We start from the raw sequence: 20,375 nt of genomic DNA on the forward strand, positions 1-20,375 counted from the left end.
CAAAACAGGGAAAAAACCACATGTGCTACTGAAACATCGTTGCAAAGGCAAAGCCTCAACTCTGACCATGAATCTAAGAATGGTCAATAAGCACAGAGGTTGTAGAAAGATGATGCAAAAGTAAAAGGTGGAGAAACTGGATGAGCAAAGTTATGAGTATGAATAAAAGCCATAAACATGGTGAAATTATTCGTATGAAAAAAATTAAAGAACCCGGGCTCCCAGAATAAGTCTGTTGGGAATGAGCCTAGTTGCTATAGAGGGTGGGCTTTGTTGTTGTAGATTGAGCCAGCTGACAGCCAGCAGCACGGGCACTTACTCCTGTAGCACCCAGGAACGGATGGTAAAGTAGATATGATGTGGGCATGGATTATCATCGTATGCGAAAAAGATGGGTCACAGTTTCCTCGAGTTGTTCCGCCTTGTAAAAGAACAAGATTCGAGAAAAATATGTTGGTCAAAACAGCAATAAAGTACAATAAAGGTGGTATTGATTTCACGATCGTAGTTATATAATAATTTCAAATTTAATGTGAACAGCTTGGCTTAAAATACATTAGTTACATGGACAAAAAATATGGTATTGTACACAAATTTCCGAAATAGTTGCCCAAATTAGGTTATACATATGTTCATATTTATACCTGGAGATCTAGTGCCATACATGACTAACAGTTGGGATCGTCCTCGGATGCAGCCTGGTGAATCATTTTCAGAAGAATCGAGAAAGTTCAAGAGGCATGAGATACAAAAGGCAGCCATATGCTGTAGAGGGACTATTGTTATCAACTCTGATTATTATCAAATTGTTGATCTGAAAAGCTTAAAAGCTGTTTATATTTAAATAAATTATACTAAAATAAATAAATTTAGTATTCTATGAACTGTTCTGTTATTAAAAATTCGATATGTTCGAACACATTTTTATACGATTATCACATTATGTAATTACGTAAGGTACTATTGGAAAAATACTTTTCTGTTTATTTTAAAAAGAATAAAAAATATACTTTATATTGCAGAAAAAATAATACAGATTAAAAACAATTTGTATAGATTTAAACATATAGCTGCCCTTCAAGTCTCTCCGAAAATTGTGGATACAGCTTTGTGTGCGTTCGCCTTCGCCCCCTGAACCGCATTGTTTTGACAGTAAAGGCGATTCGCCTCTTCGTATTAAAGTGACAAAATGGTGAGTATTTCTCTCATATTTGTCATGTTTTTGTAAAATCATGTAAATTTTATGTAGTTTCGACAAGAATCGGCGATTTTTTAATAATTTTATCCGTTAGTTGCCTAAATAAATGTAACCGAAATTACAGAATGCAAGAGCGCCGAACCACTGAACTGAAGTCTGCAGTCACGCGTTTTCATTTATTTTTAGGCTGTAGCGTAATGCCGTTTGGTTTACGAATAATTGAAAGTAAACATTGAATTAAACTCCTCGGAACTTAACCTGGGTAGATGACAGGAACGTCATCTCGATCGCTTGATTTCTTATCACCGTAAGCCGATTGCTCTAGCTTAGTCGAATGATGACCGGAAAACACCCAACCAGAGCTCGTAGTGCACCGCATGCATTAAACTAGGCCTATCTTTTCAAAGAAGGTATAACCCATACTATTGGTTTTATTATTGAATTTATCAGTTCACGTACAGGGATACATCCTAACCTAACAAAACCTACAAGAGGGAGCCGGGCTCTTACCTGATGGATCCCAAGAGAATTGGGAACGAATGCAGAGGAAGGTGTTAGGGCTACAATAGAAGCCATATCAGAGGGAATATAACCTAAGCCATATCAGAGGGAATATAACCTAAACTAACCTATTCCTTAGCGGGGTTAGTGCCATCAGTACACCTCACACGGTGCACTGTAGCCTAACTCCTTTTCATTCCTTTTACTTACCCTCCGTTTATAGTACCTTTCTTCCAACTTCCTTTCCACCCTCCCGTAATAGTTGTTTTATAGCGCACTGCGGGACTTTGCTCCTGTTACACCTTTAAAACCTCTTACTCTCAATTTCCCTTACAGCGCTGAATGAACTCATAGGTCCCAGCTTTGGCATTTGGCCTAAACTTCATATTCCATTTCTAACCTAACCTAATCTTGGATGCAGTGCCTTAACCTGGCTTGGGGGTGGGGGGGACAATCCCAAATAAGTCATGACCCCTTTCTCTGCATTCTACTTGAAAATTGGGACAAAACCGATTGAGAACCACTATAAAATAAACTACAAGGAGGCATGATTTGATTTTATGTATCGCACCATAGGGTATGTAAGTTATCAATTATTGGTAACTCTAAGTATTAGCTCCGCGCCTGTTTTTACCTTGGAAACTGGTTTTTTCTACACTTTTAGGGCTTCTGATACTGGCTGTGGGTTTCTTTGTTGTCAGCCAAATGGAATATCCCTTCGCCGTGTTTAGTACTGGCCCGGGGGGCAGGGTTACCCATACGCTAACAAATTATTGCACTTGCTGGACGGGATATGAACCGTTCGAAACAGACGTACCCGTGTTCTGTCTTATGAAGATCGCATATGGAAACCCCTTGTTGGACGGACTTCAGGGGTTAATTACAGGTTAATTACATTCGTCCAACAAAAATTGAAGGTAAATCCATAATTAGCAACCAAAAAACTATAGATAAAGTCAAGTTAGAAGGTAGTCGCCACCGCCGAGCTACTACTTACTTCTACCCAATTATTTTATTTTAGAGACATTTGGACAAGAAAATAGTATGCTAGAGAGTAGGGCAAAATGTTGGTTATGCTAGGCCGAGCCAAAGTTATAAAATCCATATGTTATAGAATTATGCCAGTGACTGTTGGTATGGACTCTTGGTCATAAAGCAGCCTTTTAAGTCCAAATGCCTCTCTTGTCTATACAAATTTAAATATGGATGCCAAGAGGAAAGCTAAATGATCAAGATGATTTATTTTCCACATCAAGTAAGATGAAGTACTGAACACTTGTTTGCAGCAATAGTTTAAATTAATTTAGCCCATATGATAGACACACTGTGCATCTAGAACCAAAACATGGTGGAAGGCATGAAATTCTCAGGAAACTAGTAGAAGAAATTCAATTAATAGAGAGCATAGTTTAAGATAAGATGACAATGTCCATAATACTGTATGTGAAATAAACCTGTTTTTAAGAGTTCTGGAGAACTACTGTATGCTGGTTATGGTGAGGTGAACATTCACCATTTTCTTTTAAAATTGGAGCAGAAAAGCTCAAGTTATGGGTAATCTAATTTTTACATTGTAACTTTCATGACTATTTCAGTTTATTTTTGAGGCAGTTGTGGTGTTTTGTAGATGACTCGGGTTTCCCCAACTCAGCTGTTTAGGGGAGCAATGCCGTCTGTGCACCTCACACGGTGCACTGTAGGCATTCCTTGAGGTTATTTGCAGTGTCCCTTTGGCCCCTAGCTGCAACCTCTTTCATTCCTTTCATCTTGCTATCCACCCTCTCTTATCAATTGTTTCATAGTGCAACTTGAGAACTTTTCCTCCTGTTACACCTTTCAAACTTTCTGCTCTCAATCTCATAGGTCCCAGCACTTGGCCTTTGGCCTAAATTCTATATTCTATTCTGTTCTATGCCATGGTTGCTTCACTGCTCCATGGCATGCCTCAAAATGGTGGTAAGTGTGGTGAAGTAACAGTTACAATTGAGGCATGTTTGGTTAAAGCATAAACAAAGTATATTATGCTATAAAATAACAAACATTTAGCCCATTCATACATACTAAAAAATAAGTTGTTAAGGTTTATTTGGGCTGTGAGATAACCATTGCCTCAAAAAATTGATAGGTGATTGTTTTTGTCATTTCCAAAAATTATGTATTTGAGCCAAAAAGCATTGATGTTCAGTCCATCACCCTTGTAAAGTTAAGTATACCGTAGTTTTACCAGACCACTGAGCTGATTAAGAGCTCTCCTAGGGCTGGCCCGAAGGATTAGACTTATTTTATATGGATAAGAACCAATTGGTTACTTAGGAACGGGACCTACAGCTTATTGTGGAATCTGAACCACATTATAGCAAGAAATGAATTTCTATCATCAGAAATAAATTCCTCTAACTCTTCAACAGCCGGCCGGGGAATTGAACTCCAGCCCATCGAGTTACAGTCCGCAGCTCTACCAACTGACCCAACAAAGAGCTATCACCCTTGTAACTAGGCACACTATACTGTTGGCTACGTGGCTAGTAAATTTCCTCATGAGGTTAAAATGACAATGATCTATTACATGATATAATAACAGTGATCAGTTACATGCTAAAGACATGAATCACAAAGCTGGTGTTGGAGGCTATTGCATTTTATATACTGTAAGTAACTTACCAAGTAACTATATAGCTATTAGTTTCACTTAACCTTGGCAGTTCTAAATTTTGAAGTTTGAGGTAATGTGCTATTGTTTTAGTGTAGGTAACTAGACCCTGCCCACTACCGGAAAGAATAGGTATAACAGTGCTGAAGAGCCCAATTTGTTTCTGCCGGATAACAAACGTACATGGTTGGTTGAGCAGTTCTGATTTGAATTTCGCAGGATGGTTGTATCTTTCTCCTTTGTTGAAGTATTCATTCATGTTGGTAGCTTGCCATTTATTAGTTTAGCTAGTATTTATTTAGACTTTTGACTTATTATGTCAGATTCTAGCGTGTCTAGTACAGTATTAGATATTGCAGCAAAGGCTAAATATTGCTCGCACACTTTTTGTTGCCATTGTAGAGGGCAAATTTGCTCGTTTGAACTTAAATAATACGAATGCAAAGATTGTGATCAGGGTAAATGGAAAGCTTTGGAAGCACATCTAAATAGACTCCTAAGAGACAGACAGAGAAAGACGGCTGCTAGAGCTGAGGCTAAAGGTTTAACTAGTCAGGTTTCTACTCTGAAATTGGATATTGCCTCTCAACCTGTGCCTTCTACACCTCTACCTGTGTTCCCCTATCACCAACCCTCTGACTTTTCTTCAAACTCCGTTGACCAAAAGTTTGGTCTGCTTGTTAACACTGTAGCCCAAAATGGGTTTTTGGTTAAGACCCTTATGGATCAGTCAAGCATAATTAGTATTGGTGCAAGTGCAGTACAAGTAGAGGAGGTGACTACTCGTCCACCGATGCTCCTAAACAAAGGTCTGGGAGGAAGCAAGCCGGAAGTCCAAGGGAGGTCAGTGGGGTTTGCCCACGGGTAGTTGCCCCCTCAACCGAGCCTTTTGATTGAACCCAGGACTCAGCAGATCGCCACTGAAAAGGTGTTCATACGGATGTGCATGCTCTGTTGCCCAGTGATTTGGACACCAGTGTGGACAGGGGGCTTAAACGATTTTCAAAAGTGTCAAGGCCATTGAAAAGGCATGTTCCTTCCTTTGAGCATGCTTCCCCACTCCCATGTAAGATTCCCAGGGAGCGAGCACAGTCCTCTTCCCTCCTCCAGATTTTGGGTTAGTCCCAAGCGGGTTGTGCATAACACTATGGTGACAAAGAGCCAGTCTTTGATGCAGCATTCCTCATCCAAGTTGTCCAATCGCCCAGTATCCAAACGTGCAGTGTTAAAGTGTTCTGTGTCCAAACACCCAGTGTCTAAATGCTTAACTTTCAGTCCTGATCACTTTGATGACAGTGAGCCGGTCTTTGACATGACATTCTTGGAGCCGGTCTTTGACGTGGCATTCCTCATCCAGGTTGTCCGAGCGTCCTGAGCGTCTGGTTTCCAAACATGTAGTGTCCGACCCTTCTGTGTCGAAGCGCCCAGTGTCTAAGCACCCAACTTCTGAATGCCCAACTTCCGAATGCACAGTATCTGAACACCCAATGTCCAAGCATATGGTGTCGGATCGCCCTGTGTCCAAGCGATTGGGTTACAAGCACTCAGTGTCCGTACGCCCAGTTTCTGAGCACCATGTCCTAGAATTCTCACCTTCGGTGTGCTTGGCACCAGAAGCCAAACATTTGGCGCCAATGCCTGCCATCATGAAACCTTCGTTGGAACCTATCCAAAGGCAGTTGGATAACATCCTTAGACTTTTACAAAAGCAACCTGCTGCTACATATAATCAGGCGGACTTAGCTCCATCTCCCATTACATTAAATGTGGAAGCCAACAAAGAAGCCACTGATCAAGAACATCCTACGTCAGCGTATTTGGCACTCTTGAGGTACTTCCTCTTCTGCTATCTAACTTTCTTCTCTCCACGGGGCCCTGTCGTCACCTGGTTCAGCCTTCATGATGACAGCCAGTAGAGGCCTCATAGTTGGTTGGCAGGAAAGAGGGAGCTTGGTAAAGCGGTTTTCAGTGCACCTCCCTCTTGTCTGTCGCCAAGGGGGTACTCGTCCTAATTTACTGGGGAAGTGCCTTCACTTCAAGTTTCTGCCGCACCCCAAGGGAACTCCTACTTCGGAGTATTCAGTTTCCTAGACTGGACATTTGGGGTGTTGGCCAAGAAAATAGAAGATTGTAGTACACTTCAAGACTTGCTTCGGACTGCCTGGGAGTACTCTTGTGCGGGGATAAGGCCATTAAGGATGGCTCCCAGGAGCTGGCCACCTTATTCTCCATGGGGTTTCTTAAGAAAAGGGAACTATGGTGTACCTTTACCTCCAAAGGTGTTAACAACTTTCAAAGATTGGCTCTCCTGTTTGTGCCTTTAGATCAGTCAGCTTTATTCCTAACAGCAACAGTAGAATAGATCACGTCGGACTTACAGAAGAAGTCGACACAGGATATTTTGTTGCAGACGACAAGGGGTGCCAAGGAACCAACCGGTGGCATTTCGGTCTCATTCAGCATGAGAACTATCTCCCTGTTGCATCAGCAGCCCTCTCGAGGGTAATTTATTGTTGACCATTGTTGTTGATGCAGACCACCAGTTTTTGTTTCCCTTATCCCCTAGATCTAGTGAGTATGGAAGGGAGACACCCCAGTGGGAAACAGGGTTCTTGAGTAGAGAAAACAAAAACCAGTCAATTACGATAGCCTAAATGGTGAAAAATGTATAGTCCAAGACCTATTTGCAAGATAACTTTTGTCTAAGCAGTTGAAAAGAATATATCGTTTGTGTGCGTAATCAGTAACGACATAAAAAAGCATGTAAAGGATGATGTGGCAACGTGGAGTTACAGTGACATCATAACCTAACCAAGCCTATAGCAGTAGGCTTAAATGATAATCTGTGCTTTCAGTTATTCAGTTACACTTTGCAGAGTCAGCATAATAGGTCATAGACTTGATCTTCAGCTTTTCAGATGAGTAAAAGGAATACACGTATATACAGTGTAACTAGACATCAGGTTTCAGATGAGTAGAAGGGGTTCACGTATAACTAGAAAGGTATTGGACCTCAGGTTTCAGATGACTAGAGAAGATTCATTTATAATTAGAGAGCTGTTAGTAAGTGGGTGAAGGTACTGTATTGCATTTTTATCAGTTTTACTATGTACATCACAAAGATAATCTCTTCATTTGCTGTATATCTTATTTCTTTTCAGCAACCACAAATCATCTTATTGAAGGAGGGGACAGACTCTTCCCAGGGAAAACCTCAGCTTATTTCAAACATCAATGCTTGTGCTGCAGTTGTGGATGCTATCCGTACCACTCTTGGCCCACGTGGTATGGACAAGTTGATTGTGGATTCTAAGGTAAAATCATTTTAGTGTCATAGATTATTGCTTTTCATGTGTAGCCAAGTTTGAGCATGAAATTATTTTTCTCTCAATATATTAAGTGATATTTCAAGATAAATTTTTCTTACAGATAATGCATTCTCTAGTAATCATTCAGACATATCAGTTAAAATTTTATTTTTAAAGTCCTACTGTAACTTTATTGTACACCGGTAAGTATTTGAGACTCAGGGTTCAAAGAGAGATATTTTAGCATATTTTATTTGGTTTGCAGGGACAGGCTACGATCAGTAATGATGGTGCTACAATATTGAAGCAGCTTGACATTGTCCATCCAGCTGCTAAGACATTGGTAGATATTGCCAAGTCTCAAGATGCTGAGGTAAAAATTACAGCTTTGGATTACTTTTAGTATTAAGCAGTAATTCAGTTCTGATTATACTGTATACAGTGGATTATGTATTTATTTCATGCCTATGGCCTTTGGAGGCTAGTAGAATAGAAAGTTTGGTTAATAAAATTGATTAGTACTGTTTGAAAGGTAAAATAAAAAGTTAAACTTAGGTTTTTTATAGAAAAGTGTATGGGAATTTTATGGGACGATTAAATGAAGTAGTTGTACTGTTTATGTCATTTCCATGTACTGTTTTTCAGGTTGGTGATGGGACAACAACAGTTGTGTTATTAGCAGGACAGTTTTTGCATGAATGCAAGAGATTGATTGAAGAAGGCGTTCACCCACATAATATTGTCAGGTCATTCAGAAAAGCTACTAGACTTGCAATAGAAAAAATTAATGAGATTTCGGTCAAGGTAAGTTATTTAGTATTGTTTAGGGGTTAAAACTTGTTAGTAATGTCTAGGGATTAAAATTTCTAAGTACTGTATAGGCTATAGGAAGTGGTTTTGTGGTCATAGAGCTCATTGGTTACATGTTTATGCTAAAGGAAGATTTTTAGTTTTTAATGATTTGGTAAGATAAGGTTTATTTGCTACTGTGTTACTCAGTAGAGATTTAATTATGATAAAGTACAATACTATATACATGTAAAGTAAATATAGCTGTTTGATGATCATATGAATTAATATAGTAATGTAATTTGTGCATCATTGTATGTAGATTTTTATATACTATACTGATTCGTGTTAGATGTGTTTTGATAGAATTCACATGGAGTTTTTGTAAATACTATATGTGACCATTAACTAGTTTTCTTTCATGTTTTAAGGTTAATAAACAAGACCCAAAAGAGCTTCGCTCCATTTTGGAGAAATGCGCTGGAACTTCAATGAATAGCAAGTTGATACATCAACAAAAAGATTTCTTTGCAAAGATGGTTGTGGATGCAGTTATGTCTCTTGACTCACTCCTGCCACTAGACATGATTGGTATTAAGAAAGTTCCTGGTGGCTCTCTTGAGGTGAGTTCGTGATGTCATTGGCAGAATTTTTATGTTAACTGCTCAGTCTTTGTTTTGGAAAGATTTTTATGGTAAAAGACTGTTGTTTATTGTAAATGTAAGTAGATATTTAATTTTATGTATTTTTAGCTCTGTTGGTTGGTTCTAGGTTGATGACTGTTGGTAGGATAACCATAGAATTATTAGCAGATGGGCCAAATTCTAGTTGAAAAGTTTTTTGGGTGGGGAGGAGGGAATTAGAGGACTAGAGTGGTTTAATGTTTATTGATACCAAGATAACAAGATGTTCAGCATTTGGGTTTTGCAGTATCTGTAATACCAGTGAGTGCTAAAAGAATTCACACACCATGACCTTTTTGTTTTTCTTCCCTTCCCTCTTCCTTCCATTTTGCGGTCAAACCTCTCTTAAAGCAGCCAGATTTTTTTTTATTGTTAGATCCTTGTACTTCATCTCTGTTTTTTTTATGCTTATCTTGCTGTCCATCCACCCCAACTCCCAACAGAGGTGAATGGCTTAAAATGCCCATTGCCTGAGGCCTAAATTTCATCAATTCATTACATTACCTTGGGTTATTTTAAAAAATGTCAAAGTCTTAGTCTTAAGTGTCCAGTTCTGGTAGTTTCTACTTTTTTCCTCTATCTGTTTAGAGTGGGATGTATTTATACTTTATTGGTGTTGTAGCTCATTATTCACCTTGATGTACAAGGGCTGTATGTATCTTGATGTCATATAGCCACATACTGACGTATTTGGTACTAGTTTTGGTGATCCCTTGTGTACCATCAGTGAAGTAAATTTTTCTTTTTATATGATTCCTATATTAATTCAATCCTTATAGAAATTGCATGGAAGTATGTGCTCTTGATGTATAATGGTATTTTCTGGAACTAGAGAAAATCCATACTTAAGTCAAGTAAAAAGGATCTTATGAAGGTTAGTTTAACAAGACTGCTTAGCTGTGACTTCATTCATATAACGCTGAAAGGAATATTTAAGCTGTAACTACATCCTTACCAACTTGGATATACAGTTCTAGTAGACTTATTCTTGCATACTTATCATAGAGATAGTGAAATTTGAATTTAGTAATTTTTTGTAATATTGGTCAGTTGTCTTGTGTTTTTGTTGGTTCGTCAAATTGCTTAGTTTTTCTGACTAGGCATGAAGACGTGTTTAATTTTGTTTGTTCCTACTGGGGTACAAACCTTTGCTTTTGTTGTATATTTTGTATGTCTTGCAGAACTTTATGATTTTTTTAGGATTTTATAGAGGATTTGTTGTAATAGAATATTCCCTTATAAAATCTTTATAAAATCTTTTTTACAAATTTTCGGTTATGGTATTGTGATCCAATATGTTAGGAATGTGTATGTATGTGTGTGGACCATAAACTGTTGCATGACATGAATATTGTTAGGTTTTTGGAAATACAGTTTTGGATTTTTTCAGATTTCAGAACTGAAACTTGCTCTGTAAATACACAAGCACAGTTTATTTCCAACATAAATATTCTGTGAAACTCAAAAATATACAGCATACAAAAGAACCATAATTTGTGCATGTACTCGTGTATCATCCAATCTCATGTATTATGCAATCATTCAAATTTTGTCCAAAAACTTTCTATTTCGTTGCATGCATCATGTATAGTACGAGAAGTATTTTCAATAGGTTAGGCTAGGCTTTCTATGCTTGTCTCAGTTTTGACATTGCATATTATATCTGAGTTAATTTTTAACTAATGAGTAGGCGTAGAAGCAACAGTTCTTTAGATTAAATGCAAATCTTCATACATTAAATCAGGCTTACCAACCTTGTGACCTGTCTAAGAATTCATTACTATTTCTTATAATTAACAACCACTTACTAATGCATGCATAAACAACAAGTAATGACGTGAACAGTTGAATCAAGAAACAGCTGTTTGCCAGTGACAGTTACTATAACAACACACATTCATTAAGGTTGCAGTTCAGTTTTTGACCTGTTAAAAGTATGCCAGTTTTTTAGTGGTGACTTCCATAAATAAAAATAAAATAAATCTTTATTCATCCTTCATGCAATGGAGAGGAAAGTGTTATGAAAGTATGCTACTAAATCTACGGATGTAGCTGTGGTTGAAGAAATGAATAATGTGCAGTCCACAAAAAACCTCTCTCTCTCTCTCTCTCTCTCTCTCTCTCTCTCTCTCTCTCTCTCTCTCTCTCTCTCTCTCTCTCACACACACACACACACACACACACACACACACACACACACACACACACACACACACACACACACACACGGTTATAAGAAGCAGAAGCGGCAGATTTTTAGCTTTTGCTGAAAACAGAACCCAGAAATATTTGAAGTGCCAGAAAACATTGATAGGTGCCAGGATAACTGAATTCAACAATGCGTTTATAAAGCTGGCAAGATGGTTTACATTGGGGGGCGGTTTAGGGTGATTTCTGTCATTTGACAGTGGCCTGGTATTAAAGAGGTTGGGCTGTACTTACTGTGTTTTAGACCTGCTGGGTTCAGAAACCAAATTTTAATGTGTGGATAAACTTTTTAGATATTTAATATATTATTTTGACAAAACAAATAGTGGCCTGAATTGAAAATAGAGCTGTTAATCAGCTCAGTGGTCTGGTAAAACTAAGCTATACTTACTTCTTGTTAATGTCAATGCAAATTAAATTAAATTAAGAATAATGTTCATAAATAACTTTTTTCTTTTTTTCTGTTTAGGAATCTCTCTTGATTGATGGTGTAGCCTTCAAGAAGACCTTCTCTTATGCTGGTTTTGAAATGCAGCCCAAACGTTATGATAATCCCAAGATAGCACTGTTGAATATTGAACTGGAGTTGAAAGCAGAACGTGACAATGCAGAAATCAGAGTAAATAATGTTGAGGTAAGATTGACTATTTCGTGTTAATGCTGTATGATTTCGTGTTAATGCTGTAAGATTTAGCTACTGTATGTTAAATGGTCTGTAGAGATATGTCATCAAGAAAGAATGTTTTCTTTTTGGTGTTAAAATCCAAGCTGCAGAACTTTAGCAGTTTATTATTTTATTTTCAGGAGTACCAGAAAATTGTTGATACTGAATGGAATATTTTATATGAAAAGTTGGATCTCATCCATAAGTCAGGTGCCAAGGTAGTTTTATCCAAGCTCCCCATTGGTGATGTCGCCACTCAGTACTTTGCAGACAGGTAAGAACCATCGAATAGCACTGATTTGTCTAGTGAATTAACTCACCAATTGGTTTCCAAGAACCATTGTACAGACACATCTACAGAAATTTATCCACTGAACACAATTAATGCCTCTCACTGTTTCACGTATTCTTTATATCCACTTGGGAAAATCCAGTCTAGAGCAGATGATGATGAAATCAAAGGTTTGCCTGGCCTGCACTCTTTTTTTTTTAACAAAAAATGGTGAGAGAGAGAGAGAGAGAGAGAGAGAGAGAGAGAGAGAGAGAGAGAGAGAGAGAGAGAGAGAGAGAGGCAGCTAATATAAAGTGATTATGGACTTTACACATTTTAATGGTGAGTGTTGAGGTGAAGACTTTGCTTGTGCAAAGTGTGAAGAACGTAAAATTTGAATTAGTTTTTAAAACCTTAAATGATTTCATATATACAGTAGATTAATTTTGTGATATCTTTTTTTTTGTTTGTGTAACACTTCATTTAACTCACTCATGCGTGATATCCTTGAATTATGGTTACATGCATTCATTTTGTCTGGTTTTATTGAATTCTGTCTTGGCTAAGTATTGGATTATTATCTGTTGCACAGTGTATTGTATGCTGAAGCATAACCATTTGTAGGTCACTTCCAAACAAAGCTGCTTTTTCTTGTCATGTCTTTGAAATGTAGGAGCCTTTTGTTTTGACTGCTGAAATTCATTATTATTTATTAAATTAATTTTCTTCACTTCTAAGGCACTGGTGTTGGTTACCATTTAGAAGAAAACTAATTTCATCTTATTACCTCTAGTGCCAAAAAGTTATTTACCCCGTAGGGACATAGTGCCGTTCAGTGCACCGCATGTAGGCATCACTCAGGTTCTATGCAGCGTGCCTTTGGCCCCTAGCTGCAACCCCTTAGTTCCTTTTGCTGTACCTCCTTTCATATTCTCTTCCTTCCATCTTACTTTCCACCCTCTCCTAACAATTGATTCATGGTGCAAATACGAGGTTTTCCTCCTGTTATACCTCTCAAACTTTTACTGTCAATTTCCGTTTCAATGATGAATGACCTCATTGATCCCAGTGCTTGGCCTTTGACCTAAATTCTATATTCAATTCAGCAATTGTGGCTCTGGCATACAAGGAATGGCATTCGTAGTGATGAGTGTAGTTCTACTTTGACATTTACCAAAAGAATCCCTATTTTGTGAATTTGGAGGTGTTGAATCATACTACAGTACTGCTTTAAGATCTGTTTTGTTTTTGAGAGTTTATAGTCACTTCATCAGCAAGGAAAGAAGCCTGTGTTTGGTGTTCTAATTTCCTTGAAATACATTCATTTAACCTCTTGATAGGTTTGAAATACAGATTAATATTATTTTGATATTAGCCACTGTGGGTCTGTTCTCTAATAGTATGAAGAGCCAGAATTAATTTTTATATATGAGTCTTGTGAATTATGAGATGCACCACATGTACTATACTGTAGTGCTTTCATATCAAAGTGCTGTATATCTTTTGTGTACAGTGATTTTTCTATTTTTAACTAAAAAATAATCAGTTTTCCACTTTTAGGAGGTTTAAACCATTAAATTAATCTGAAATCATTGTAATGCTAGAGAAGATGTTGAAGTTACTGTTTTGCCAAACTTTGCTCTATTCACCAGTTAACCCTTAAACGCCGAGCCTCTAATTACAAAAGTGTCTGTCGTATGCCGGCAGCGTTCGGGAGTTAGCGCCGAAGCGGAAAAAATTTTTTTCAAAAAATCACAGCACGCTTAGTTTTTAAGATTAAGAGTTCATTTTTGGCTCCCTATTTTGTCATTGCCTGAAGTTTAGTATGCAACCATCAGAAATTATAAAAATATTATCATATATAAATATTGGAATATATGACAGCGCAAAAAAAAAATTTCATATATAATTGTATACAAATCGCGCTGTGAGCAAAACGGTTAAAGCTAATGAGTTATTTTTTTTTTTTCGTTGTATTGTACACTAAATTGCAATGATTTTGGTATATAACAAATTGTAAAACGATTAAAGCAACACAGAGAAAATATTATCACAAAATGATGCATGAATTCGTAACCCGCGGATGTAAAAACAAGTTTTTTTCTAAAACTCACCATAAATCGAAATATTGTGCTAGAGACTTCCCGTTTATTGCAAAATGAAGGTAATTGATTGATATTACTAGACTGTAAGTGTTTTAGCTTACAATTGCAGTTTTTGACCATTTCGGTCGAGTTAAAGTTGACCGAAGGTCGAATTTTTTCTATTTATTGTGATTTATATGAAAATATTTCAAAACTGATAAAAGCTACAACCATGATATTGCACACATTTTCATGTATAACACTTATGTAAGGCCTAATATAAAGCGGTGCGAAAATTACGACAAGGTGACTAAAGAAGTTCTGAGATTTTCAGCCGAGTTAGCGTGCACGGATGTAATGAAAAAGATTTTTTCAAAAATTCACCATAAATCGAAGTATTGTGCTAGAGACTTCCCGTTTGTTGCAAAATGAAGGTAAATGATTGACTGTTGCTAGAATGTAAGAGTTTTAGCTTACAATTGCGTTTTTCGACCATTTCGGTCGAGTCAAAGTTGACCGAAGGTTGAAATTTTGGCACTTATCGTGATTTATATGAAAATATTTCAAAATTGATAAAAGCTACAACCATGAGTTATTTTTTGTTGTATTCTACATGAAATTGCACACATTTTCATATATTAAACATGATGTAACGGCTAATATAAAATGGTGCAAACATTACGACAATAGTGACGAAAGAATTTCTGAGGTTTTCGGCTGAGTTGCCGCGCACGGACGCAAGGAAAAAGTTTTTTCAAAAATTCACCATAAATCGAAATATTGTGCTAGAGACTTCCAATTTGTTGCAAAATGAAGGTAAGTGATTGAATATTACTAGAATGTAAGAGATTTAGCTTACAATTGCGTTTTTCGACCATTTCAGTCGAGTCAAAGTTGACCGAAGGTTGAAATTTTGGCACTTATTGTGATTTATATGAAAATATTTCAAAACTGATAAAAGCTACAACCATGGGTTGTGTTTTTTTGTATTTTACATGAAATTGCGCACATTTTCATATATAAAACTTTATGTAACTGGTAATATAAAACGGTGCAAACATTACGACAAAGTGACGAAAGAATACCTGAGATTTTCGGCTGAGTTACCGTGCATGGACGTAAGGAAAAAGTTTTTTCAAAAATTCACCATAAATCGAAATATTGTGCTAGAGATTTCCAATTTGTTTGCAAAATGAAGGTAAATGATTGAATATTACTAGAATGTAAGAGTTTTAGCTTACAATTCGATTTTTACCATTTCGATTCAGTCAAAGTTGACCGAAGGTTGAAATTTTGGCACTTATTGTGATTTATATGAAAATATTTCAAAACTGATAAAAGCTACAACCAGGGGTTATTTTTTTGTTGTATTTTACATGAAATTGCACACATTTTCATATATAAAACTTTATGTAACGGGTAATATAAAACGGTGCAAACATTACGACAAAGTGACTAAAGAATTTCTGAGATTTTCAGCCGAGTTACCGCGCATGGACGTAAGGAAAAATTTTTTTTTTTTTTCAAAAATTCACCATAAATCGAAATATTGTGCTAGAGACTTCCAATTTGTTGCAAAATGAAGGTAAATGATTGAATATTACTAGACTGTAAGAGTTTTAGCATACAATTGTGTTTTTCGACCATTTCGGTCGAGTCAAAGTTGACCGAAGGTTGAAATTTTGGCACTCATCGTGATTTATATGAAAATATTTCCAAACTGATAAAAGCTACAACCATGGGTGGTTTTTTGTTGTATTCTACATGAAATTACACACATTTTCATATATAAACTCTATGTAACGGCTAATATAAAACGGCGCAAAAACTACGACAAAGTGACGAAATAATTTCTGAGATGCGTCGCTGATGGTCTGTAGTGTGAGAAGAAAGAAATTCGCGCATGCGCGGCTGGGTAACGCTTGTAAACAAAACAACAGCGTGATCCGTGAACTCCCAGCATCCCTCAAGGCGTGTGATTTAAAATCTTTCGCAAACTAGTCCTATAACTATTTTTCCGCAAATATTTAAAAAAACTTTTTGTAGTCGACGTACCATACGTCCACTCGGCACCCGACAGATAATTTTAGTCGACGTACGATATGTCCAGTCGGCGTTTAAGGGTTAACAACGGCTGCCATGGCTTTCCGGTGCCCTTCCTTCATTGGCAAGGTAAATTAGGACAGCTAAGGAGTGGGTGTCACTTGCTTTTATTGGGCAGATTTGGAAACCTCTTTTGCCCAACTAACACATTAAAAAATGGGACTTTTCTTCCAAGGGGATTGATTGGTGAGGGAATAGGTCTCTAGCTTTAGATTAGTCTTCTACTACACCCAAGTAAGGGAGCTTTAGAGTTTGCTCACCTTGCCAAAGGGTGACCTGGAAATAGCTGCAGCTGCAGTACATGGTAACCTTATTCTGTCCTTTAGCCAAAGCTGTACAAACCAGGTAGTTTGTCCTCATCCCAGAGCAACTGAGAATGCATAATATGAAATGTCTTGAGTGAATTCTTTTAATTTCAAGAAATTGTATTTTCACGGTAAGGATGTTTATCTGGGTTATCTCTTAACATGTCCGAAAGCTTTTATCTCAAAAAATTGTCAATAAAATGAGTGTATGCTCAGTTTGATTTAATCTTTTAAAATTGTTCAGTGTCTGGTAAATTTGTATACTGTTTTTAACAAGAATATATTATGTGAAGTAGGGTTTAATATACTATGGAAACTTGAGGTAATTACTTTTGTTTCAGTTTTAATGTTTTTTATTGAAAATTTTGAAAGTACATCATTGATAAGATGATTATGCAGTTTTTAAACTAATGAATTGAAGAAAAGGTTAAAAGTCATTGGAAGCATTACCATCAATAGTATCTGAACTTGGAAGTAAGATATTGAAATTGTATGTTGTGACATTGTAAAGATCAGTTATATTTTATACTGTGAGTGTTATATTCTTGTTTATTAGATACTTTTAGTTTTGTTCATGAGACTTACCTGCCAGATATATATATAGCTGTATTTCCAAGGTCCGACAGAAATTAAATTTCTCAAGGCACACGCAGTGGCCGGTCAGGTGGTTAGCACTCCATTCCCGCCGCTGGGAGGCGGGTCAGAACCATTCCCATTTTCTATTCAGATTTTTCTGTCGCCGACTGTCAACACCTGTTGTCAGTTCCTCCGCCTCTTTGATTTCAAATTTATGTCACTTAAGTATTTTGGTTGTTTTTTGGTATTCGATCGATTCAGACTTGGCATACGCTCTTGTGGACCGGTTGATTTTGCTTTTTTGACTTTTCTTTATACCAAGATGTTCACTTAGCTATCGAGCTGTAGCTTGGTGAATGTAAGGTGAGGCTATCGAAGACTTTTGATAGTTCCTCACCTTTATGTATGATATGTAAGGGTGTTCAATGCTCTACATAATCGTAATGAATGTGGGATTGTCTGAGGGTGAGTGGAAGAGCTATGAAGCCTATATGCTTAAATTGGAGCGATAGGCTGAGAAATCTTTCCCAGAGTGCATCCTAGTTGACAGTCAGGTTTTCTCCCACTTTAGTAACCCCTGTAGTAAATTTATTACTAACCCTGTAGTTTGTTGCTGCAGAAGGTAATTCCTGGTTTCTGGTGGAGTCAATGCGTGCTCTTGAAACTAAAGTGAATGCAATTCAAACGTGATAGTGTTAGTGCTAGTGCCCTCAGTGTGTTGTGGGAGGGGGCGCCAGATCGCCCTATCGCCTCGCCTAGGCCTGGACCTCTGTCGAACTCCCAGGACCAGGGAGGGGGCATGTCGGAAGCCTATGAGGGTTACGGGGCTTCAATCGATTCAAGGCCCTTCCTCGCAGGCCTGATGACACTACTCAGGCTGCCAGGGATCGCGTTTCAGGCACGCATCCTGGAAGGATTGCTTCTCGGCCCTCCGACACGCCCTCCCCGCCTCGGCTGGAGCTCTCGGCTGACTTCTCGGCCTCTCTACATAGTGTTCAGAGGAGAGGACGCTTCACGCCCTCTTCCTCTAGACGCTTATACTCTTCCCAAAGGTGCGGATATTCCTCTGCAGAAGAGAATAAGTGTTTTCGAATGATCACTTACTGACTTCTGTCGCGCTAAGGCAAGGGCTAGAGTTTCTGTGGAAGGAAGTATACGCTTCTCGCTTCTTTCTCTTCTCTCAGGTTCAGCCCTTCTCCCGAGAGAGTGCTTCTCCAACGCTGCAGTAAGATTTTTGTTGGCTTGCAACAACAGCTGGATGTCATGAACCTTTCAAGATTCGACCTGTCGTTAAGAGGTACAGATTTTCACCTTTCGCTTCCGCTTCGAACGATACAGAGCGCCTGTCGCCTAGAGATAGTGTTTAGTGTGGCTTCCTATTCGCTCTTCCCCGAGTTGAGTGTGTTGGCTCTTTTTCTTCTTGTCTCGCAGCCAGGAGCGCTGCCTTGCTCTTCGGGGCGCTTTCTCACGTCACGCCTCACCTTGACGCCGGCGCTTTCAGCCATGACGCCGCCACAAGGCCACGCTGTGACTCTCTTCTAGTACTCCTGCCACGGAGCTCGCAGTCACGCCATGACGCTCCGCGCTGGCCGCCAGATAGCTTCGGCGTTCAGCGTTGACACCGCCCCAGTTGTTCATCATGTCGCACAACTACCCGCTTCACATCTGATGTCCTTCTAATTTAGCCAGTACTTGCTTCGCAGTACATATACTAATTGGAACGTATACAGAGTAAGATTAGCATGGTTTTAAGCAGCAAGGATGACACGCTTAATCGCGGAAGCTGCCCACATTTTTTATGTTTAATGGCACGACGAAGTTGACGACTTCTTCGCTCGCTGGAGTTCCCGCTACGACGTGGGCAATCGAACTACTTCTCACCACTCACCAAGACCCCACCAGCTGCGAAGAACATCCTCTTCACAGCCTTTGTACATGAAGAGAAACTTCTTTTCGCTCTCTTTCTCTTTCTTCCCTCTGATTATCAGACTCTGGCTTTTTCTTTAAGGATTCGTTTCCTGAGACTTTTCAACCGCCGGCTCCTCTCTCCACCTTCGTATTGTCTTTGTCTTAAGGGGAGCGCTTGACTAAAAAAATCGAAATAAAATTTTCTGGGATATTTTTATATGGCATCATACATATCCTGACTATCTTCTCAGAAAGTTTTATTTAAAAGTTCACACAGTTAGAAGTTATAAACAAAACAGTAACCTATCATAGTCAAATTCACATTTTTCATATAATGTAAATGATATTGTCAGTATATCGGGTGGTAATTTCCTCTTTAGCTATGAACAATATCTAATGCATCTATATAACCCTGTGGACATAGTACGCATCAGCGAAAGACAGGAATGCCGCAGGGCAGTCAGTGGCAGTCAGTCAGTAGCAGCTCAGAGCTTGACTAAGTAAAACGTCACGCTGGCCAACCTCAGCCGTGTTTTGACACTCGCTTCATTTAGCGGTTATACATTTTGCAGGTCTATTTTTGGCTTTTCATTATGTCATATAAAAGATCAAACTGTGTAACGCAAATAAATACACAGAGAAGCAAAAATATATAGTTTTTCTCAAACTAAAGTTATCGACATTCAAACTGCATCTCCTTCATAACGCTTGCACCGATCTCAGATACAAAAGTAAACGAAAAGCTAAATGTCAGATATCAAAGGGGCTTCCATGGGAAGCAACACGACCCGCACTAATGAGAGAGTTTTTTCTCAAGGAATGTCACTTCCAAGAGAGGTAGCAAGGACTCCCCTTCATCTCCAGACTCCTTTTGCAACCAGGCTTCTTAGTTTGCACAAGCCTGGAAAGAGTGAGGGGCAGACGCTTGGTCCCTCCTACTGTTAGGAGAGAGGTTACTTGATTCCCTTCCTGTCTCCTCTTTTGTTTTTTTGTTTCTTAACTGCCTTCCTGTCAAACAGAAAATTGTGGGCTTGACCTGCTCTAACAGAATGTCTGAGCTGGAGAACAGATCTTGGACTCGTGTTCCCCGGGATTTTACTACACAGATTGTTTCTAGTCCCCAAACT

The 20,375-nt window shown here is 38.3% G+C and overlaps 1 protein-coding gene and 1 non-coding gene across 2 annotated transcripts in view; both read left to right on the forward strand.

The window, feature by feature from the left end:
- Positions 1-1,021: 1,021 nt before the first annotated feature.
- CCT7 (chaperonin containing TCP1 subunit 7) overlaps positions 1,022-20,375 on the forward strand; it is a 29,715-nt gene continuing 10,361 nt past the window's right edge. Inside the window, exons 1-7 of the mRNA XM_067104378.1 lie at positions 1,022-1,192; positions 7,511-7,663; positions 7,923-8,030; positions 8,303-8,461; positions 8,878-9,069; positions 11,807-11,971; positions 12,142-12,275. Coding sequence (XP_066960479.1) covers positions 1,190-1,192; positions 7,511-7,663; positions 7,923-8,030; positions 8,303-8,461; positions 8,878-9,069; positions 11,807-11,971; positions 12,142-12,275 — 914 coding nt within the window. The 5' untranslated portion in view covers positions 1,022-1,189. The remainder of the gene's footprint in view (positions 1,193-7,510; positions 7,664-7,922; positions 8,031-8,302; positions 8,462-8,877; positions 9,070-11,806; positions 11,972-12,141; positions 12,276-20,375) is intronic.
- Positions 19,029-19,137, forward strand: LOC136839090 (U6 spliceosomal RNA). Its single transcript, XR_010853207.1, has one exon. It is a non-coding gene; the product is annotated as a U6 spliceosomal RNA (small nuclear RNA).

The sequence above is a fragment of the Macrobrachium rosenbergii genome, chromosome 5 (assembly GCF_040412425.1).
Source record: "Macrobrachium rosenbergii isolate ZJJX-2024 chromosome 5, ASM4041242v1, whole genome shotgun sequence".
In the NCBI taxonomy this organism is placed as follows: domain Eukaryota; kingdom Metazoa; phylum Arthropoda; class Malacostraca; order Decapoda; family Palaemonidae; genus Macrobrachium; species Macrobrachium rosenbergii.